This window comes from Lynx canadensis, chromosome C2 (assembly GCF_007474595.2).
Source record: "Lynx canadensis isolate LIC74 chromosome C2, mLynCan4.pri.v2, whole genome shotgun sequence".
Lineage (NCBI taxonomy): Eukaryota > Metazoa > Chordata > Mammalia > Carnivora > Felidae > Lynx > Lynx canadensis.
Window position 1 is genome coordinate 44,569,266 of NC_044311.2, and position 24,310 is coordinate 44,593,575.

Below are 24,310 nucleotides of genomic sequence, written 5' to 3' on the forward strand. Positions count from 1 at the left end.
GGGGAGTGTTGGCCAGGTATCCTGTAGAATGTCCCTCATCTGATAGCAGTTTTTCTTATGATTAGACTGGGTTATGGGTTTTTTGAGGAGTAGGGAGTAGGTTTTTAAAAACAGAGGTGAACTGCCAGGGGGTACATGATATCTGCATAACATAACTAATGGTATTAACATTCATCCCTTGATTAAGCCAGATTTCTCCACTGCACAGTTAATATTTTTCTCTTTTTCTATTCTGTTCTTACTTTGGAAGTGAGGCACTGAGTATAACCCATCCTATAGGTGGGGAGGGGCAGGCATTAAGATCTGAAGTGAGGAGTAGGAGAGAGTATCTGCCACGTATATTATATTACTTGGAATTCTTTTGTAAGAAAGATTTGTCTCTTCTTGGCATTTATTTATTCAATCATTTATTTATATTGGTTACATACTCCTATATATTTATTTTATTCTTTGGGTTAGAATCCAATACCACATTATTTATGTTGTTTAAATTTTGAGCTTTGGCCATGAGGAGCTCTGTCAGACTAGGTCATGTGTCCCTTTGATTTGATCCATCTTTTTGTTTTTCTAAGCACTTCTTTTGTATCTGGTACTATAAGAAGCTTCAGGATCTTCTTACATTTTTTTTTTTGCCCCGGCCCTAGAATTAGATGTTTCTCCAAGGAGCCCTGGTTTCTTTTATTGAAGAGTTGTATTTAGAAACCAAAAGTTGGGGGCACCTGGGTGGCGCAGTCGGTTAAGCGTCCGACTTCAGCCAGGTCACGATCTCGCGGTCCGTGAGTTCGAGCCCCGCGTCAGGCTCTGGGCTGATGGCTCAGAGCCTGGAGCCTGTTTCCGATTCTGTGTCTCCCTCTCTCTCTGCCCCTCCCCCGTTCATGCTCTGTCTCTCTCTGTCCCAAAAATAAATAAACGTTGAAAAAAAATTTTTTTTAGAAACCGAAAGTTGGACACTGGACATTGTTTTTATATATCAATCTTGTATCTACAAACTTGCTGAATTCTGTGGTAATTTGAATTTGTTCTTTCTCTTGGGCTTTCAGTATAGAGCAAGGAATAATAGAAAGAACAACATACAAAAAATGTAGGCAGAGTAGCAGTAGATGTAAATACTCTTAAGCTGATAAAGATTATTAACTAAAAACTGAAAAATGAACATCATTAAATGGTTAATTTATTAGAAGATTTCCCTTGAGGGGTTTCTGGGCATCCGACTTCAGCTCAGGTCATGATCTCACAGTTCGTGGGTTCGAGCCCTCTGTCGGGCTCTGTGCTGACGTGTCGGAGCCTGGAGCCTGCTTTGGATTCTGTCTGTGTCTCCCTCTCTCTCTCTCAAAGGGTGTCTCTCCCTTCTTGTGCTCTGCCTCTCTCTCTCTCTCTCTCTCTCTCTCAAAAATAAACGTTAAAAAAAAGACATCCCTGGAAAGTCAGAAACGACAAAAAAGGATGCCTGTTGTTGCACCTCTTATTTAACATTATGCCGAATTTTCTGATAAATCAAGAGAAAAAAGCCATATAAGGCTTAGAAATAAAGAAATCAAACTTTTCTTTTTCCTTATTTAATGATGAATGGGTGCAGAATTATGTCTTTTATCTGTTGTAATGATCATTGGGTTTTTTTCTCTTTTAGTCTGTTTTTATGGTGGATTACATTAATTTATTTTGTACATTATAAAAATCTTGTATTTGGAATACACTTTATTTGATTATGATGTGTAAGTTTTGTCTTTCATTTTGGATTATTCAGATTTCTAATATGGATCAGTTCTACATTTGTACATAGATGCAAAAAATCCTAAATAAAATATTAGCATTCTGAATGTCCAGGTAAGGGAAAGCTTTGGAATTATGGAGCTAGAATGATCTTAACATCAAAAGCAGACAATCCCATAAGCACATGGAACAGCCACTATAGAAAACAGTATGACAGTTCCTCAAAAAATTAAACAATGAGTTATCATATCCAGCAATTCCACTTTGAGTATATACCCAAAAGAATTGAAAACAGTTGTACAGATATTTGTGCACTTACGTTCATAGCTGCATTATTTGCAATACTGAAAGGTGGAAGCAACCAAATTGTCCATCGATGGATGAATAGAGAAACAAAATGTGGTATAGACATACAATGGAATGTTAGCCTTAGAAAGGAAGGCAGTTCTGGCACAGGTACAGTATGGGTGAACCTTAAAGACATGCTAAATGAGGGGTACCTGGGTGTCTCAGTCAAGCGTCCCACGTCGGCTCAGGTCATGATCTCATGTTTCATGGGTTCAAGCCCCACATCAGGCTCTGTGCTGACAGCTCGGAGTCTCAAGCCTGCTTCAGATTCTGTGTCTCCCTCTCTCTCTGCCCCTCTGCCTGCTCACTCTCTGTCTCACTCTCTCTCTCTCTCTCTCAAAAATAAACATTAAAAAAAATTTGAAAAAAGACATGCTAAATGAAATAAATGAAATGAAATAAGCTAAATGAAATAAGACTTGCTAAATGAAACAGTTACAAAAGTTCAAATAGTGTATGATTCTATTTATATATGATACCTAGAGTAGTCAGATTCAGAGACACAAAGTAGAATGGTAGTTGCCAGGACCTGTGGAGAGGGGGAAGGTGGGGAATTATTGTTTAATGGGCACAGAGTTTCAGTTTTGCAAGATGAAAAGAGTTTTATAGATGGATGGTGGTGATGGTAGCACAGTAATGTGAATGTAGTTAGTGCCACCCAGGTATACACTTAAAAATGGTTCAGAGTAAATTTAGCGTTATGTGTATTTTACCATATAGTTCACCCTTGAGTAACATGGGTTTGAACTGCATGGGTCCACTAATCAGTTACAAATAAATAACTAGACTAGATCAAACTAGCCCCATAAAACTAATTACCCTTATTTTCTGTTTTCTAACATAGTTTTTGATAAAGTTGGGGTTATGTATTACTTTTTGGTGAAGGTTGTTTACAAAATCATCTAGACGGGCTGACTGTGTTCATAGTTACTTGGACATTCAGATGGTTGTCTACTTTTTCATATGAAATTATATTTCTTTTTTTTTTTTTTCAACGTTATTTATTTTTGGGACAGAGAGAGACAGAGCGTGAACGGGGGAGGGGCAGAGAGAGAGGGAGACACAGAATCGGAAACAGGCTCCAGGCTCCGAGCCATCAGCCCAGAGCCCGACGCGGGGCTCGAACTCACGGACCGCGAGATCGTGACCTGGCTGAAGTCGGACGCTTAACTGACTGCGCCACCCAGGCGCCCCTGAAATTATATTTCTAAGAAATTGTCTATTTTATTTTCAAGTATAGGGGGTTCAGGTGATTAATATTTATATATTCACATAACTATATTTTAAGTTTATTTATCTTGAGAGAAAGAGAGAGAGTGCAAGTGAGGGGACAGGCAGAGAGAAAGAGGGAGAGAGAGAATCCCAGGCACTGACAGTGCAGAGCTCAATGTGGGGCTCAAACCGTGAGATCATGACCTGAGCTGAAGTCAGACGCTTAGCTGACTGAGCCACTCAGGCACCCTTCACATAACAATTTAAAGAGCATTTCTTTCTTTTTCTTTCTTTCTTTTCTTCTTCTTTCTTTCTTTCTTTTCTTTCTTTCTTCCTTCCTTCCTTCCTCTCCTTCCTTCCTTCCTTCCTTCCTTCCTTCCTTCCTTCCTTCTTCTTTCTTTCTTGAATTTCTACTGTATGTGAAATGAGTTCTCTTTATTCATATCTGCCCGTGCCTTTTCACAGTGTTATTAATTTATCTGTTTTGTCTTTCAAAGAAGTAGACCTTGACGGTTTTCTTTTTCCTTTCACTAAACAAATATTCATTTCACATCTATGATGAATTAGGCACTGCTCTATGATCTGAAGATCCATCACTGTACTTAAAATTGGTAAAAATCTCCGATGTAAAGCAGCTTCGATTCCACTGCAAATTATATTCTAAAGTCTTCACTGTTTTATGTCTCTCATGAATTTCTGCTCTTAGCATCATTTTTCTTCTGTTTTGTTTGGATATATTGCTTTTCTTTTTCTAGCTTGTTCAGCTGAATGCTTATTAGTTTTTTTCTTTCCAGATTTAGATTTAAATGCATTTAGATTATAAATTTCTGTTTAACAATGATGTTAGCCTCAATTCCTAGCATTTGATAAGGAATATTATTTCAATTTGGTTTACATTTAAAAATATTTTTTGTTGTTATATAGAATTTTCTTTAGCACTCTTGATGTTTCCATTCATGTGAAGGGAGAACTCAAGTTACTCTAATTCCTAGCTCTTCCTTACCCTCTCACTCATTTGGTCTTAGGGAAGATGAAGTATCTTATGTGTGTGGTGTATTTGGGAAGAATAAACCTAGCGCATGCGTCGCTCAGCTCCACCTTTCTCTTGGGATTAACCTATTTCCAGCTTCTCCAGGACTAGTTCTGCAATTCTGGGGATGAGTGAAGGGAAGGCCTGTTCCATTCCAGAGGAGTTTTGTCTGTACCTGGCTGGGTAAGGCAGTCTCATTCTGTGGTTCAGTAAAAAGTTCTAATTCTTTCTCCATTGCATTAGGTACTCTACCTGCATCTATTTGCCAGCTCATGATCTTATTTCTCAAGTTATTTAGAATCCAGGTGGCAAAGAGGCATGCTAATTTTAAGGCCCCCTCAGAAACTCAAATGTCCATTATGATTTCTTCTGAGACTTATAAACTATTTAATAAAGTTTTAAATTTCCAAAGAGCATATATTTTTCTGTATCTTTTTTTCTATTGATTTCTAATTCAATTTTATTGTGGTCAGAAGACATTGTATGTTATAGATTCTTTGGTTATTTCCAAAGACCTGCTTTGTGGCCATATTTTGTGAACACTCCCCATGTATGTGAAAAGAATTGTGGAGTTCAAAGTTCTATATATGTACATTAGTTTGAGCTTTCGCATTTGTTTTGTGTATTTTTTTTGTTTTAAAAACCATTTTGACATAGAATTCACATAACATAAAATTGACACACCCAAAGTGTCTAATTCAGTGGTTTTTAGTATATTCATAGAATTTGTGCAGTCATCACAATTCTCTATGTTTGTTTGGACTTTTCTGTTTTCTAAAACAGTGCTAGGCAATAGAACAATACTGTGAAGCCAAATTTATTGTAATTTAAAATTTTCTGGTAGTCAAATGAAAAAGATAAAAAGAGGGGCATGTGGGTGGCTCAGTCGGCTGAGGGTCCAACTCTCGATATCTACTCAGGTCATGATCTCATAGTCATGAGATAAAGCCCCGTGTGGGTGGGTTCTGTGCTGAGTGTGGAGCCTGCCTGGGATTCTTTCTCCCCCTTTCTCTCTCTCTGTCCCTCACCTGCTCGTGTACTTTCTGTCTCTCAAATAAATCAGTAAACTTAGAGAAAAAAGATAAAAAGAAAAAGGTGAGAAAAATACTAAATCTAAAATGTATTTCAGTATTCAATTAATATAAGTAATTATGAAATATATTTTACATTCTTTTTGTTCTAAGTATTTACAATCTGGTGTATATTTTATAATTTTACAGCAAATCTCAAATGAGACTAGCCATATATTGAGTGTTCAGTAGCTACATGTACCTAGTGGCTACTATATCAGGCAGCATAGGTCTGTAGTCTTTAAATTTTTTCTCTGCTTTAGCTATAAATTACTGAACTTGGAATTTGGGTATTTCTCCTATAATTTTGTCCTTTTTAGATGAAGTGTTGTTTTTTTTTATTGTCATGTTACCTCCTAATGATTTTTGTCTTAAATTCAATTTTACTTGATACATCAGCTTTCTTTTGCTTAATATTTTCATGGCATATCTTTATTCCTTTATTTTTTACCTTTATATTTTTATTAATGTGTCATTAATTTTAATCTTGTGTCTTATAAATAGCATATAGTTGGAATTTTTTCCTTATCCAATATGATACACTCTTCAAAAAAAAAAAAACCTGGTGAATTTAATCTACTTACATTTTTGCAATTACACATACATTTGGAATAATTTCTATTGTTTACTTTTAGTTTGTTTCTTCTTCTTTGAAGATTTGGATGACTCCACTTTCTCCTACTGGTTTAAAAGCTTAGATTATAGTGTTCTTCTAGTGGTTACTATTGAATTTTTAAAAAGCATTTATTGAGGTATAATTAACACATGACAAACTGCATATATTTAAATTGTACAGTTTGGTAAGTTTTGACACACACACCTGTGAAACCACTACCACAATCACTGTTGAAATATCAGCTCAAAAAACTTCCTCATGCTCCTTGATAATCCCTGCCTCTCACGGGTCATGTCCTCATCCTCCCCCACCTCCTCCTCCTCGCCCGATCCCTAGACAACTACAGGTCTGCTTTTGGTCACTATAGATTAGTTTGTATTTTCTTCAGTTTTCTACACATGGAATTGTATATTGTGTCCTCTTTTGTGTCTGCCTTCTTTCTCTCAGAACAATTATTTTGAGGTTAATATAGTTTTTGAGTATATTTATTCTTTTTTTCTTTTTAACCCAGTTGTATTTGATTGTATGAATATATCACAGGTTTTGTTTTTGTTTTTGTTTTTTTAATCCATTTACCCATCGATAGGCATTTGGGTCGTTTCTGGGTTTTGGATATTACAAATAAAGCTGACATGGACATTTGTGTACAAGTTGTTATACAGACGTGTACTTTTATTTCTGTAAGTATGAGTGGGGTAATTGAGTATAGGGTAATTGTGTGTTTAAATTTATAAGAAATCATCAGCATCCAGAGTGGTTGTACCAGTAGTGTATCACAGTGCCAGTAACTCCACCTTCTTGCCAACACTCGATATAGTCAGTCTTTTTAATTTTAGCCATTCTATTCTATATAGTGGTATTTGTGATTTGAACTAATTATGTTGAATTGAGTGTCTTTTCCAGTGCTTATTTACCATGGTTGTATCTTCTGTGGTGAAGTGTTTATTCACATATTTTGCCCTTTATTTTGTCTATTGGGTTGCTTATTTTTTTGTTGTTGTTATTGTATTTTGAGTTCTTTATAAATTCTGGATACAATTCCTTATCAGATATGCAATTTGCAACTATTTTCTCTCAGTCTGTGTCTTGTCTTTTATTTTTTAATAGTGTCTTCTCAGGACAGAAGTCCTTCATATTGATATAGCCAAATTGGTCAAAATTTTCTTTTCATGGATATAATTTTGGCATTTGGCTCTGCCCCTGTGGACTACTTTTCATTTTTTCAAGCATAGTAACTTACATTTGAAGTGTCTTATAGATTTTATCTGAATACTTCTGAATATTCATAGTACAGGTGTTATGTAGTACTTCTATTCAGTTTGCTGCTACAACTGAGAGTGTGGTGACTAATAAATGTATGTTTGAAAATTTTATTAGTTTATAATTAACAGGAATTTCAACTCTGCCTTCTTCTTGGTCCAGTGGAATCTTTGTAATCTATGGTCTACCATTTCTATTTGCAAAACAAAACTAGTTTTATGTTATTTATAATGTTTCTGTTAAAGTAAGTAAAGATAATTTGGGTCAATGAGTAAAAATTCAAAAGCATAATTTTTGGGGTAAGTAATCACCTGTGTAATTAGTGCTTTAATTAGTGCTTCAATTAATAATAATACGATTAGGGTGTAAGTAAACTGAATTTGATTTGCAGGAGCTATTCAGACACTTAAAACATGTCTATTCTTTTAATAGCCATTTTCTATTTGCATGTTTAATATCTGATTTCTTTTTTTTTCTTTTATTTTTAGATCACAAAATTTGTCCAGGATAGACATAGAGCTAGAAGAAACAGACTTCGTAAAGATCAACTTAAGAAACTCCCCGTGCATAAATTCAAGAAAGGTAAGTGGATATTTTTATTTTCTAAATAATCACCGTTAGTTTATTTAAGAATACATTCTGACCTTACTCTAGAACTACCTTCTGTGTCTTTGCCATACCCTGTGCCTAATACTCCGTTAACAGTGAGCGGATGTGGGAGGTGGTCTTTTGCTGTAGGGTACTCTGGTGAAGGCAAGACGGGGGCAAACGGTCTGCAGAGAATTTATGAACAGTAGTGAAACTTGACCAGAATGCTTCTTCTTGTCATCATGTGCCGGCATTTCTGAACCTAAGTGGATAAAATACTTCTGTGCATTAGGATGGTCTACTCTCCTTGACACTGGGTCCGCTCTCTCTCCTACCATATACCACCCACTGTATTAACATTGCATTAACTAAACACATAGTTAATACTGTTGCATTAACTAAACACACATGTAGCTATTATATGTCAATGTATTTTAAATATATTGTTTGATTTGATTTTCATATTCCTGTGAACTGGGTACTTTAATGGGCATTATGGTTGAGGAAACAGAGGGTCAGAGAGGCAAAAAACTTTAATGCCACACAACCAGTACTGACAGAGCTGGGGAGGGGTGTGTGTCTAATCATCTAGCCAATGTAATTTCTACTGCTTATGCTTTAGTGACCTTTTAGTGCAGGTACATGCTTGTTAAATCCTTTTGGCTAGTAGTCCCCAGACTCTTCAATTCTATATACCAGTAAAAGTGTTCTGTTTTTTAATTCAGCAGAGAAAATGCATAGAGAGGAGAAACGGTGAAGGCATTAAAATTTAGTTCTGCCAAAATTTTATTTTCCAAGTAATAAAGTGTTTTTAAAACCTTCCATTTATAATAACCATTATTTTATGAAACATATAAAATTTAATTAAAAAAGGAAAAACCACATGTTAAGAGGAATAAATAGAGACATTTATAAAAATGTACTGCACTGTCATCATTTAGTGTGGATTAAAGTAGAAGTTATTCATAGGCCAGAAGTAGTTTGAGGACTGGCTTTGGGGATCACTTTTTTTAAGCTCCATTTTGTGCTTATTCGTGTGTTTCCTAAACCCAGAAAAAAAGTTTAAAAAGTTGATACTGTTCTGGGCATGCATAGTTTGTTTTTCATCAGAATAAGAGGAGTATAGGATTTTAAGCAGAGGAAAGCTAATTTGTCAGTTAAATATTAAAAGGGTCTTTCTGCTGCTATGTTAAGAACGGGGTATAGAGGGATAAGGGTTATATGCAGAGAGACCAGATAAAAGGCCATTACAGTAATCCAAGTGAGATACGAATGTGGGTTGGATTAAGTGGTAGCAGTGGAAGAGGTGAAGAAATCTTAAATTCTGGATATATCTGGAAGATGGAATACACTGGATTTATTAGTAGACTAGATGTGGGGAGAAAAACCATGGATGATGCCAGATTTTTGGTGTCAGCAACAGGAAGAATGGCATTGCCTTAAACAGAAATAAGGATGGTTAATGAATGGTGGAGCAAGTTCTGAGTGAAAATTGAGGAAATTCGTTTTGGATATATGGAATTTCGGATGTCTAGTAGATGTTATAAATGACTCTGGAGTTTGAGAGGGATCTGAACTGTAAGTATTGTATAAAGATGTATTTAAATCATGAGTCTGGGTGACAGTACTAAGAGAATAAGTATAGGTGGACAGAAGAATACCAAAGACATACTGGGGCATTCCAACATTAAGTAAGAAAGAAGAGGAATAGGCAGTAGAGACAGAACAGGAGTGAACAGTTATGTCAGGGGGACATCAGAAGAGAGTGGTTTACTGGAAACTGAAGAGATGCAAGTCCATCAAAGAGCAAGGAGTGATAACCTGTGTCAAATACTCCTGATAGGTAAGTAAGATGAGAGCCGACAGCTGACCTTTAGAAGTTATTGATTATCTTTGGTGAGCAGTTTTGACAGGCCAAAAAACCGGTTGTGATGGGTTTAGGAGAGAATGGAAGGAAAAGGATCAGAGACAGTAACTACAGACAATTTTTTCAAGAAATTTAACTACAAACAGAAGCAAGGAAATGGGGTAGCAGCTAGCTGGTGGAGAAGTCGGGTTAAGAAATAGCACATTTGCTGAAGGAAATTGATGATAACAGGTGACAGATGGGAGAACTGCTGTAATACCGTCTTTGCGAAGGCAAGGAGGAATGGGGCTCTGGTGCACAAGTAGGTGGACTGGCCTTACATGGTAACATGGAGAGTTGAGCTAAGGGAAGGTAGAAATATGTGGGTGCAAAATCCTGGGACATGGGTATGTATGGTGGTAAGTCTGGAAGTTTTCTTCCATTTTCAGTCATCGACTGTAGATGATGATGGGAGAGGAGACACTGGAGGTTTAAAGCAGAAAGGTATGAAATATTCTGGGAGAGTAAGTGGGCAGATGGACCAGGGCAATGAACTATGATTGCCTGGCAGCCTGAACCTCCCTTTAAGGTTTATTCTTATGAACCAGTCAACATAATGGTGTTTTTCTCATTTATTTGTTTTGAGAGAGAGAGTGCAAGTGGCTGAAGGGCCAAGAGATGGGGAGAATCTCAAGCAGGCTCTGCATTGTCAGCACAGAGCTCCACATGGGGCTCGAACTCATGAAACCATGACCTGAGCCAAAATCAAGAGTCGGACTCTTAACCAACAGAACCACCCAGGCACCCCTGGAGTGGTGTTTATCCTTACCATCCTGTTTTTTTTTTTTTTTTTTTTTTTTTTTTTTTTTAGTGTGAAGTATAACACGCAAGAAATAGAACATAATTAGCACCTCAGAAACGACTGTGTACCCTTCTAGATTATAATCCTTTCCTTCTCACTGGAAGATCATCCATTATGATAATCATTTCATTGTCTTTGTATTAAGTTTTACTACCTATGTATTCATTCCAAAACAATATGATTGAATTTTTCTGTTTTTGAATTGCATTTAATTTTATTTTAATCACTTGGTGCTCATCACAACAAGTGCACTTCTTACTTCTTAATCCCCATCACCTCATCCCCTCCTCTGGTAACCATCAGTCTGTTCTCTATGGTTAAGAGTCTGTTGCTTGGTTTGTCTTTCTGTCTCTTCTCTTCTGCCTCTCTCTCTCTCTCTCTCTCTCTGCCTCTGTCTCTCTCTTTGTTTGTTTCATAAATTCCACATGTGTGAAATCATATGGTATTTATATGTTATTTGTTTTTCTCTGGCCAATCATATGGTATTCATCTTTCCTGGCTAACTTATATTGCTTAGCATTATACTCCATCCATGTCATTGCAAATGGCAAGGTTTCATTCTCTTTTATGGTTGAATAGTGTTCAATTGTATGTACATGCCACCTCTTCTTTATCCACTCATCAGTTGATACATGAGCTGCTTCCATATCTTGGCTATTGTAAATAATGCTGCTGTAAACACAGGGTGCATGTATCCCTTTGAATTAGTGTTTTTGTACTCTTTGGAGAAATACCCAGTAGTGTCATTGCTGGATCATGTCATAGTTCTATTTTTAACTTTTTGAGGAACGTCCGCACTGTTGTCCAGAGTGACTGCACCAGTTTACATTCCCACCAACAGTGTAAGAGTGTTCCTTTTTCTCCACATCCTCATCAACACCTGTTGTTTCTTGTGTTTTTGATTTTAGCTATTCGTACAGGTGTGACGTGTTATCTCCTTGTTGTTTTGATTTGCATTTCTCTAATGTTGAGTGATGATGAGCATCTGTTCATGTGTCTGTTGGCCATCTGTGTCTTTTTTAGAAAGATGCCTGTTCATGTCTCCTGCCCATTTTTAAACATTTTTTTTTAAATGTTTATTTTGAGAGAGAGCGCGCGCGCACGAGTTGGGGAGGGGCAGAGGGAAAAGGAAACAGAATCCAAAGCAGCTCCAGGCTTTGAGCTGTCAGCACAGACCCTGATGTGGGGCTCGTACTCATGGACTGAGAGATCATGACCTGACCCAAAGTCAGATGCTTAACTGACTGAGCCACTCAGGTGCCCCTGCCCATTTTTAACTGGATTATTTGTTTTTTTGGACGTTGAGGATTTGTTGTTGTTTGTTTTAGCAGGAATTGAGTTTTATAAGTTCTTTATATATTTTGGGTATTAACCCTTTATGAGGGTTAATTTGCAAATATTTTCTTCCATTCACTAGGTTGCCTTTTAGTTTTGTTGTTTCCTTTGCTGTTGTGCAGAAACTTTTTTATTTTGATGTAGTCCCAACAGTTTATTTTTGCTTTTGTTTCCCTTGCCTCAGGAGACCTATTTAGAAAAACGTTTCTATAGCCGATGTCAGAGAAATTACTGTCTGTGCTCTCTTCTGGGATTTTTATGGTTTCAGGTCTTACATTTAGGTCCTTAATCCATTTTGAGTTTATTTTTGTATATGGTGTAAGAAAGTGGTCCACTTTCATTCTTTTGCATATAGCTGTCCAGTTTTTCCAGCATAATTTGTTGAAGAGACTTTTTCTCATTGCATAGTTTTGCTTTCTTTGTCAAAGATTAATTGACCATATAACCATGGTTTTATTTCTGGGTTTCTTTCTATTCCAGTCGGTTGATCTGTGTGTCTATTTCTGTGCCAGTACTGCACTGTTTTGATTACTACAGCTTTGTATTATATCTTGAAATTTGGGATTGTGATATCTCCATGTCTGTTCTTCTTTTTCAAGACTGCTTGGCTATTTGGGGTCTTTGTGGTTCCATACCAATTTAGGATTGTTCAAGTTCTATTTTGATAGGGATTGCATTAAATCTATAGATTGCTTTGAGTAGTATGGACATTTTAACGATATTTATTCTTCCAATCCATAAGCATAGAATATCTTTCCGTTGCTTTGTGCCATCGTCTATTTCTTTCATAAGCTTTTTATAGTTTTCAGCATATAGTCTTTCGCCTCCTTGATTACGTTTATTCCAGGTATTTTATTTTTGGTTACAATTGTAAAGGGATATATTTTTAATTTCTCTTTCTGCTGCTTCATTATTAGTGTATAGAAATGCAACAGATTTCTGTATAGTGATTTTGTATATTGCAAACTTACTGAATCATTTATCAATTCTAGATTTTGGTGGCGTCCTCAAGGCTTTCTGTATAATAGGATCTTGTCATCTGAAAATAGTGAAAGTTTTACTTCTTCTTTACCAATTTGGATGCCTTTTAGTTCTTTTTGTTGTCTGATTGCTATGGCTAGGACTTCTAGTACTAGGCTATATAAAAGTGGTGAGAATGGACATCCTTGTTCTGTTCTTGACCAAGTATGATGTTAGCTGTTGGTTTTTCATACATGGCCTTTATTATGTTGATGTATGTCCCTTTAAACCTACTTTATTGAGGGTTTTTATCATGAATGAATGTTGTATTTTGCCAAATGTTTTTTCTGTACCTACTGAAATGATTTATGGTTTTATCCTTTTATTGATGTTATATATCAAGTTGATTGGTTTGTGAATATTAAACCAGCCTCACATCCCAGGAGTAATCCCACTGATCTTGGTGATTTTTTTTTAAAGTGTATAGTTGGATTTGGTTTGCTAATATTTTTGTTGAGGATTTTTACATCTATGTGCATCAGAAATACTGGCCTGTAGCTTTCTATTTTGTGGTGTCTTAATCTGGTTTTGGTATCAGGGTAATGCTGGCCTCATAGAATGAATTTGGAAGCCTTTCTTCCTCTTCTATTTTTTAGAATAGTTAGACAAGAATAGGTATTAACTCTCCTGTAAAATGTTTGATAGTATTTACTTGTGAAGCCATCTGGTCCTGGACTTTTGCTTGTTGGGAGTTTTTTGATGAGTGATTCAATTGCATTGCTCGCAATCACTCTGTTCAAATTTTCTATTTCTTCCTAATTCAGTTTTGGAAGGTTGTATGTCTAGGAATTTATCCATTTCTTCCAGGTTGTCCAATTTTCAGGCAGTTTTTCATAATATTCTCTCATAATCCTTTGGATTTCTGTAGTATCAATGTTATTTCTCCTCTATCATTTCTGATTTTGTTTCAGTATCTCTCTCTCATGAGTCTGGCTAAACGGGTATCAATTTTGTTCATCTTTCAAAGAACCAGCTCCTGGTTTCATTGATCTGTTCTATTGGTTTTTTTAGTTTCTATTTTATTTCTGCTCTAATCTTTATTATTTCTTTCCTTTGTTCTTTTTCTAGCTCCTTTAGGTGTAAGGTTAGGTTATTTGAGCTGTTTGCATGCTTCTTGAGTTAGGCCTATATTGCTATAAACTTACTCTTATAAAAGCTTGCTGTATCCCAAAGATTTGGAACACTGTGTTTTCATTTTCATTTGTTGCTATGTATTTTTTTTTTTAATTTCCTCTTTGATTCTTGGTTGACCCATCCATTGTTTAGTTAAATGTTATTTATCTTCCATGTATTGGCGCTCTTTCCAGATTATTTTCTTGTGGTTACTTTCTAGTTTTACACTGCTGTGGTCAGAAAAGATGCAAGGTATGACTTCAGTCTTTTTTTAATTTGTTGAAATTTGGTTTTTGGCCTAATATGTGATCTCTTCTGGAGAATTTTCCATATGCACTTGAAAAGAATGTGTATTCTGATGTTTTAGGATGGATTTTCTGAATATACCTGTTAGATACATCTGGTCCAATATATCATTCAGAGCCACTGTTTCCTTATTTATTTTCTGTTTGGATGATCTATTCATTCATGTAAGTGAGGTGTAAAGTCACCTACTATTATGGTATTACAATCGATTAGTTCCTTCATGTTTGTTACTGGCTGCTTTATGTATTTGGGTGCATAACTATTTACAATTGTTGTATGCATAACTATTTACATTTTACTATTTACATAACTATTTACATAACTATTTACATAACTATTTACAATTGTTGTATCTTGTCGGATTGTACTCTTTATATACAGTGACTTTGTCTCTTTACATAACTATTTACAATTGTTGTATCTTGTCGGATTGTACTCTTTATATACAGTGACTTTGTCTCTTATTACACTCTTTGTTTTAAAATTTATTTGTCTACCTTGGCTTTTTTTTTCACTTCCATTTGCATTTTAAATGCTTTTCCATCCTTTCACTTTCAAGTTGCATGTGTCTTTAGGTCTGAAGTCTCTTGTATGCAACATGTGGATGGGTCTTGTTTTTTTTTTTTTTAAGATTTATTATTTTTTTAATTTTATTTTTTATTTTTTAAAATTTACATCCAAATTAGTTAGCATGCAGTGCAACAATGATTTCAGGAGTAGATTCCTTAGTGCCCCTTACCCATTTACCCCATCGCCCCTCCCACAACCCCTCCGTAACCCTCAGTTTGTATTCCATATTATGAGTCTCTTCTGTTTTGTCCCCCCTCCCTGTTTTTATATTATTTTTGCTTCCCTTCCCTTATGTTCATCTGTTTTGTCTCTTAAAGTCCTCATGAGTGAAGTCATGTGATTTTGTCTTTCTCTAATTTCGGTTAGCATAATACCCTCCAGTTCCATCCACGTACTTGCAAATGGCAAGATTTCATTCTTTTTGATTGCCAAGTAATATTCCATTGTGTGTGCGTGCGTGTGTACGTGTATGTGTGTATATATATATTCTATATATATTCTATACACACACACACACACGCACACACGCACACACACATACACATCTTCTTTCTCCATTCATCCATTGATGGACATTTGGGCTCTTTCCATACTTTGGCTATTGTTGATAGTGCTGCTATAAACATGGGGGTGCATGTGTCCCTTCAAACAGTACACCTGTATCCTGTGGATAAATGCCTAGTAGTGCAATTGCTGGGTCGTAGGGTAGTTCTAGTTTTAGTTTTTGAGAACCTCCATACTGTTTTCCAGAGTGGCCGCAACAGCTTGCATTCCCAGGGTCTTGCTTTTTATCCATTCCGTCACCCTGTGTCTTTTGATTGGAGCATTTAGTCTATTTACATTCAAAGTAATTATTGATAGGTATGTACATATTGCCATTTAGTTAACCGTTTTATGGTTGTTTTTATAGTTCTTCTCTGTTCCTTGTTCTCTTCTCTCATGGTTTGCTGGTCTTCTTTAGTTATATACTTGGATTCCTTTCTTTATTTTTTGCATATCTGTTCCTGGTTTTGATTTGTCATTCCCATTAGGTTTGTATAACATCTTTTGCATATAGCAGTCTATATTAAGTTGATGGTTGCTAAATTTGAGCCCATTCTTTACTCCTCCTTTCACCTTTTAGTTACGTGTGTCAAACTTTATATCCTTTTATTTTATGAATCTCTTGACTAATTTTATAGATATACTTAATTTTATTGCTTTTATGTTTCCTACTTTTTTTTACTCCTCCTCATGGACTTTCCTTTCCACTCAAAGAGTCCCCTTTAACTTTTCTTGTAGGGCTAGTTTAGTGGTGATGAATTCCTTTAACTTCTGTTTATCTGAGAAACTCTTTATCTCTCCTTATATTCTGAATAATAGCTTTGCTATATAGAGTATATACAGCTTTGCTGTATAGAGTATTCTTGGCTGCAGGTTTTTTTTTTTTTTTTTTTTTTTTCCAGCACTCTGAATATATCATGCCACTCCCTTCTGGCCTACAAAGTTTCTGCTGAAATATCAGTTGATAGGCTTATTGAGTTTCCCTTGTATGTAATTGTTTTCTCTTGCTGCTTTTAAAATTCTCTTTATCACTACTTTTTGCCATTTTTTTTAATGTTTATTTATTTTGAGAGAGAGACAGTGTGTGAGCAGGGGAGGGGCAGAAAGAGAGGGAGACACAGAATCTGAAGCAGGCTCCAGGCTCCGAGCTGTCAGCACAGAGCCTGACACGGGGCTCGAACTCACAAACCAGAAGATCATGACCTGAGCTAAAGTTGGACACTTAACCAATTGAGCCACTCAGGTGCTCCTGCCATTTTTAATTACTGTGTGTCTTGGTGTGGACCACCTTAGGTTGATTTTATAGGGCGGGTTCTTTGATTCTTGGATCTGGATTTCTGTTTCCTTCCCATATTTGGAAAGTTTTCAGCTATTATTTCTTCAAATAGGTTTTCTTCCCCCTTTTCTCTCTTTTTTTCCTGTAGGATCCCTATAATGCAGATGTTATTACACTTGATGGTGTCACTGAGTTCACTAAGTCTGTTTTCAGTTTTTGTTATTATTTTGTGTCTCTCCTCTTCAGCTTGATCACTTTCCATTACTCTGTCCTCCAGGTCACTGATCCATTCTTCTGCTTCCTCTAGTCTACTGTTTATTCCTTGTAGTATATTTTTAATTTCAGTTATTGAATTCTTCACCTTTGGTTGGTTCTTTTTAAATTTTTTCTATATCTTTGTTAAGCATCTCACTGAGGTCCTTCACTTTTTTCTCAAGTCCAGTGAGTATCATTAGGACCATTACTTTAAGTTCTTTGTCAGGCATATTAGTTATCTGTTTTGGTTAGGTCTCTTGCTATGACTTTGTCCTGTTCTTTCATTTGAGACACATTCCTATGCCTCTTCACTTTGGTTAACTGTGTCTGTTCCTATGTGTTAGGAAAGTCAGCTGTCTCCTGCTCTTGAAAGTAGTGGCTGTATGAGGAAGAGGTCCTGTAATGTCCTGCAGTGCAGTGTCCCCTGTTCATCAGAACTTGGTGCTTCAGGGGTGTCTCCCATGTGTGTTGTGTTTGCCCTACTATTGTGGCTGAGTTGCTTTTACTTTCAGGCCCAACATCTGCAATGGCTCTCTTTGCCCATTGTGGGCATGGTTTGGTCCCTATGTTGTTAGTGGGACAGTCTGAGGCCACCTTGGGCTTGAGTTGAGTCAGACCAGGCATTTTCTAGAGATGTAATAGCATATAACTGCAGGGCACTTTCCCTGTATTGTCCCTTGAGAAGCTTTTATTGGTGGGAGGGGCCTGCAGTCAGACCAGATATCAGCCCTCAGCCCACTGCTGGGGTGCAGTTGGAATGGTGTGTATGGTTATCTTTCCTTCTCCCTGGGGCAGGAGTCACTTTGGAGGGGTGCTGGACCCTGTTGGGCCAGGCTTGCAGCACTACTATGGATGCGCTCCAGGCAAGGGCATATTGGAGGAGGCAGGTCTGTAGGAGAATGCAAGGGTGGGGCACACTGTTAGCAAATTAGGTAGGAAATGTTGCTGCTTTGCTGGTTCCTGCAGGTGTGTCCACGTGTCTAGGCTAGGGGGTGGGGGAAGAAAATGGGGCCTGCCAGCTCCTTTGTTCCTGGAGAAGTTTTGCCTCCAACACACATTCTGAGATTATTAACCATATCCCCTTCCTGTATACCCCAAGCTTTTTTTCCCCCCCAAACTAATGCTTCTATGCTGTATCTCCGTGGGGCTGTTCGTTGTGCTGTCTCTTTAAGGGTGGGGATTCTGTTTCCTCTCACCCACCTGGGTCTCCCAGAGCTGAGCCTGCTGATTTGTAAAGTTCCTGATGTTAAGCCCAGCTGGTTGTAAGAAGTCATAAAATTATGCCCCTTTGGTTTTCATGCAGGTTTCCCCATGCCACAAGTGATTGGTGTGAGGGTCTGGTCCTCTCCCCTTTCTGTACCTGTGGTTTCCCTCCCTCCCCTAGACAGTCCCAATGAGCTCTTGACAATGTCTCAACCCTTCTTGCTCTCTGCAGAGTGGCCTTGTCTCTACATTGAGTTGTGGAGAGTCTGTTCTGCCAGTCTTTGGGTCCTTTTCTGGGTTATTTACACTGATGTACATGTTATCTAGTTGTATCCATGGGATGAGGTGAGCTTAGGATCCTCCTATTCTGTGATCTTCCTCCAGGTTCCAGAACCTCATTCCTTTTAGTGGCTGAGGAATATTTTATTGTGTGTTTCTACCATGTTTTGTTTATCTAGTCATCTGCTAGTGGATACATGGGTTGCTTCCACCTTTTGGCTCTTATGAATAATGCTGCAATGAAAAACTGTTGTAAAAGTATATGTTTGAGTTCTTGAATTCAGTTCTCTTGAGTACATACTTAAGTGTGGTATTGCCACGCCATTTGGTAATCACTGTTTAACTTTCTGAGGAACCACCCATACTGTCTTCTGCAGCCACTGCACCACTTTACATCCTGAGCATCCGTGCAGAAGGTTCTTATTTCTCCATATCCTTGTCAATGTCCTTTGAAACACAAAGTTTTTAATTATGACGTCCCAATGTCTCTATTCTTTTTTTGTTCATGCTTTTATTGTCATAATTAAAAATACACAGCCAAATCCATGGTATGAAGATGTTCTTGCATGTTCTAAGAGTTTTATGATTTTAGCTCACACTAGGTCTTTGATCAGTTTTAAGTTACTTTTTATATATAATGTGAGGCTCCAAGTTTATTTATATATATATGTGTATATACATGCACATACATACATAGAGCATTAAAAGGCAATAGTTTGAACCATTTGTTGAGGAGATTCGTTTTTCCTCATTGAATGGTCTTTCACCCTTGTCAAAAATCTTGGCCATACATGTATGGGTTTATTTCTAGACACTCAAGTCTCTTTCATTGTTCTGTATGTCTGTCCTTAAGCCATACTGCACTGTTTTGATTACTTTAGATTTGCAGTGTATTTTGAACTGGGAAGTGTGACTTCTCCAACTTTTTTAGAGTGTTTTAGATATTCAGGATCCCTTGCAATTACATTTGGAGGACCACATTTTCCATATCTACAAAAAAGGATATTGGAATTTTGATAAGGATTGTGTTGAATTTATAAATTGCTTAGGGCATTATTGCCATCTTAATATTAAGCCTTCCAATTGATGAACATGGAACATCTTTCCATTTTATTTAGGTTGTCTTTAATTTCTTTCACCACTATCTTATAATTCTTAGTGTACAAGTGTTCCACTTTATTTGTTAATTTTTTTCCTAGGTATTTTATTCTTTCAGCTGCTGTTGCAAATGGAATTGATCTCTTAATTTCCTTTTTGGATTGTTCACTGCTGGTGTATAGAAACCCAACTGATTTTTATATAATCTTGTAACCTCCAACTTTGCTGAATTTGTAGCTCTAGTAGTTTTCTTATGGATTCTTTGGGATTTTCTATATATAGGACTATGTCTTCTGTAAATACAGTTTCAATGTGGGTTCCTTTGCCTTCTTGTAGTAATGCTATATGATAATGTTGAATAGCAGTGGTGAAAATATGCATCCTTGTCTGTTCCTCTTCTGAGAAGGAAGATTTGACCTTTCACTATTGAGAATGGTGTTAGCTGTGTGATTTTCAAAAATGCCATTTATCATGTTGAGAAGGTTCTCTTTCATCAACATTCATTTTTTTGACATGTCCAGTTGTTTTGGCACCATTTGTTAAAAAGACTGTCCTTTCTCCCTTGCACTGTTGTCAGAGTAGTTGACTATATTTGTCTGTTTCTGAATTGTGTAGTCTGTCCCATTTATCTATATTCTTGCACCAATTCCATACTGTATTGATTATTGTAGCCTTATAGTAGTATCAGTTGTTCAACTTTCTTCTGGATTATTGGTTTGGCTCTTCTCGCCTTATGCCTTTCCATATAAACTTCTGTATCAGTTTGTCAATACCCAAGAAGGAAAAAAAAAATGCTGGGATTGGGGATTGCATTGAATCTGTGGTCCAGTTGGGAATCCCACTTTGGTCATGGTGTATATTTTTTTTAATACACTGTTGGATTCAATTTACTAACATTTTGTTGAGAATTTATCGCCTTTGTTCATGAGAGATGTTAGTAGTTTTCCTTTCTTGCAATGTCTTTGGTTTTTGTATTAGGGCAATGCTGGCTTCATAGAATGACTTAGGAAGTATTCCCTCTGCTTCTGTTTTCTGGAGATTGTAAAAAATTGGTATCTCTTCTTTAAATGTTTGGTAGAATTCACCCATGCAACCATCTGGGTCTAATGTTTTCTGTTTTGGTGTGTTATTAGTTATTGGTTCATTTTTTTTTTTAAACAGATATAATCCTATTCAGACCATCTATTTCTCCTTATGTGAGTTTTGTTAGGTTTTATCTTTCAAGGAACTGGTCCATTTATTGCCATCAAATTTGTGGGCACAGATAATGTTCACATTATTCCTGCATTAGCCTTTTATTATACATTGAATCCATAGTGATGACACCTTTTTCATCTCTGATATTAGTAATTTGTGTTTTTCTCTCTCTCTCTTTTTTTTAATAAGCTTGGCTAGAGGCTTACTGATATTTGAAAGAACTAGCTTTCTGTTTTATTGATTTTCTCTGTTGATTTCCTATTTGCAATTTCATTGATTTCTACAATAAAATAAAATAGGGCTTTTATTCCTTTTCTTGTGCTTTCTTTGGATTTAATTTGCTCTTCTTGTTTTAGTTTCCTAAGGTGAAAGCTTAGCTTACTGATTTTTAGATCTTTCTTTTCCTACACACACACACACACACACACACACACACACACACACAGTGCTGTAAGTCACTCTGCATTCCACAAATTTTGATGTTGTATTTATCATTTTCGTTTAGTTAGAAATATTTAAATATTTCTCTTGAAGTTTCTCCTTTGATGCATGTGTTGTTTAGAAGTGAGTTGTATTCTCCAGGTATTTTGGGATTTTCCAACCCTCTTTCTGATACTGATTTCTAGTTTAATTAAATTGTGGTTTGAGAGCAGACATTGTCTGATTTCTTTTAAATTTCTTTAGGTGCATTTCATGGCTCAGAATATGGTCTGTCTTGGTGAATGTCCCATGTGAGCTTGAAAAGAATGTATAGTCTGTTTCTAATTGGATGAAATATTCTATATGTCAGTTATATCCAGTTGATTGATGATGCTTTAGAGTTCAACGGTATCCTTACCAATTTTCTGCTTGCTGGATCTATCCATTGCTAATAGAGAGGTGTTGAAGTCTCCAACTATAATAGTGGATTTATCTATTTCTTCTTGCATTTATATCGGTGTTTGCCTTTAGGTATTTTGTGCTCTGGTTTTAGGCACATACACATTAAGAATTGTTATGTCTTCTTGGAGTATTGAGCCCCTTATCATCATATAATGCCCCTTTTTATCTTTGATAACTTTCCTTGCTCTGAAGCCTGCTGTATCTGAAATTAACATAGTTACTCTGCTGTCTTTTATTAGTGTTATTAGCATGTATCTTAGTCTGTTCAGGCTACTGTGACAAAAAATACCACAGAGTGGGTAAACAACAAACATTTATGTCACATAGTTATGGGGCCTAGGAAGTCCAAGATTGAGATGCCAGCAGATTGGATGTCTGTTGAGAGCCTACTTCCTGATTCGTAGACAACTGTCTTCTCACTGTGTCCTCATATGGCAGGAGGAGCAAGGGAGCCTCTAGGGTCTCTTTTATAAGGTCACTAATACCATTTGTGAGGGCTCCACTCTTATGACTTAATCATATCCCAAAGTTCCAAATTTCCTCACATTGGGTATTAGGCTTCAACGTAAGAATTTTAGAGGGACACAAACATTCACCTAAAGTGGCGTGGTATCCCTTTCCCTGTCCTTTATTTTTAATCTGTGCCTTTATTTAAAATGGGTCTCTTATAGATAACATATAGTTGGCTCTCCCCTGTGTTTTGATCTACTCTGAAAATCTTTTAGTTGATGTATTTAGACCATTGACATTTAAAGCGATTGTTGATTTAGTTGTATTAACATCTACCATTTTGTAAGTGTACTTTTTATTATTGTTGCCTTCATTCTTTGTTCCTATTTTTGTCTTCCATTCTTTTTCTGCCTTTAGTGGTTTCAGTTGAGCATTTAATATGATTCTACTTTTTCTCCTACTTTAGTATATTAATTATATTTCTTTATTCTAGTGATTTCCCCACAGTTGCACTATACATTTACAACTAACTTTCAAGTAACAATATACTGGTAGTGAAATACTTTCTAACAAAATATTCCTAATTTCTTCACCACGCCTTCCATGGCTTGTATCATTGCTTTTGTTCATTTCATATATACATACACATATATAAACATTTAGATAAGCATACATAACTGAATACATTGTCGCTACTATTATTTTGAAGGAACTGTTATCTGTTATATTAAGAATCATAAAAATGAAAGTATTTTACCTTAATTTATTCCTTCTCTAGTACTCCCCCTCTCTTTATGTATATTTGCATTTCTGACCTATATCCTTTTTCTTCTCTCTGTAGAACTTATTTTAACTTCTCTTGCAACATGTTCCTTCGTTTTGTTTGTCTGAGAAAGTATTTTACCTTCACTTTTGTGTGTGTGTTTAAATCTTTTTTTTTCTTAATTTTGGTAAAAAACACCTAACATTAAATTCATGCTCATAATCATTTTTAAACACACGGTTCAGCAGTGTTAAACATATTATATTGTTGTATTGTAGATTTCTAGAACTTTGTTTTAGAGAGAGAGAGAGAGAATGAATCCCAAACAGGATCCATGCTGTCAGCACAGAGCCCAACACAGGCCTCAAACTCACGAACTGTGAGATCATGACCTGAGCTGAAATCAAGAGTCAGATGCTTAACTGACTGAGTCACCCAGTCACGCCTAGTTTTCTAGAACTTTTAATCTTGTAACACTGAAACTATATTCATTAAGCACTTATTTCACCTTTCCAGTCCTCCCAGTTTTTGGTAATCACTTTTCTCCCTTCTATTTGTATGGTTTTGAATACTGTAGGTACTGCATATGAGTAAAATCATATAATTTTTTGTCCTTCTGTTAACTTACCTATTTTGCTTAATGTGTCCTCTAGGTTTATCCATGTTATAGCACATGACAGAATTCCCGTTTTTTTAAAGCCTGCATAGTATTCCACAGTATGCATATACCTAAAGTTTTCTTTATTCTTGCATCTGTTGATGGACATTTGGGTTGCTTTCACCTCTTGGTGATTGTGAATAATGCAGTTGTGAACATGGATGTGCAAATAACTTGAGACCTTATTCTGAATTCTTTTGGGTATATATCCAGAGTTGGGATTGCCAGATGATGTAATAATTCTATTCTTAATTTTTTTTTTTTTTAGGTAAAATTTAGGTACTGTTTTCTATAATTACTGTGCCATTTTACATTTCCACCAACCATACATACATAAGGGTTCCAACTTTTCCACATTCTTGCTAACATTTATTTTCTGTTCTTTTGATAATAGCCATCCTGATTGGTGTGAAGGGGCTATCTCGTGGTTTTGACTTGCATTTCCCTAATGATTAGTTATACTGAGTATCTTTTTATGTGCTGATTAGCCATTTTTATATCATCTTTGGAGACATGTCTATTCAAGTCCTTTACCCAAGTTTTCATTGGGTTATTTGTAGAAGCTGCATATATATATTTTTGGATACTAATTTTTCAGATATAGGATTTGCAATTACTTTCTTCCATTCTGTATGTTGCCTTTTTACTTTGTTGAGTGTTTCTTTTGACACACAAGTTATTTAATTTGATGTAATTTTTTGTTTTTCAATTTGTCTGTTCTTTCATTGCCTGTGCTTTTGGGGTCATATCCAAGAAATCACAGCCAAATCTGGTGTCCTAAAGCTTTTTCCCTATGTTTTCTTCTAAGAGCTTAGGTCTT

At 36.2% G+C, this 24,310-nt stretch overlaps 1 protein-coding gene across 7 annotated transcripts in view; it reads left to right on the forward strand.

The window, feature by feature from the left end:
- Positions 1-24,310, forward strand: part of RNF13 (ring finger protein 13) — a 167,367-nt gene that overhangs the window by 116,963 nt on the left and 26,094 nt on the right. For all 7 annotated transcript variants that reach the window (XM_030330512.2, XM_030330511.2, XM_030330516.1 and 4 more), the window contains one exon: positions 7,735-7,828. In XM_030330512.2, the coding sequence (XP_030186372.1) occupies positions 7,735-7,828 (94 nt within the window). The remainder of the gene's footprint in view (positions 1-7,734; positions 7,829-24,310) is intronic.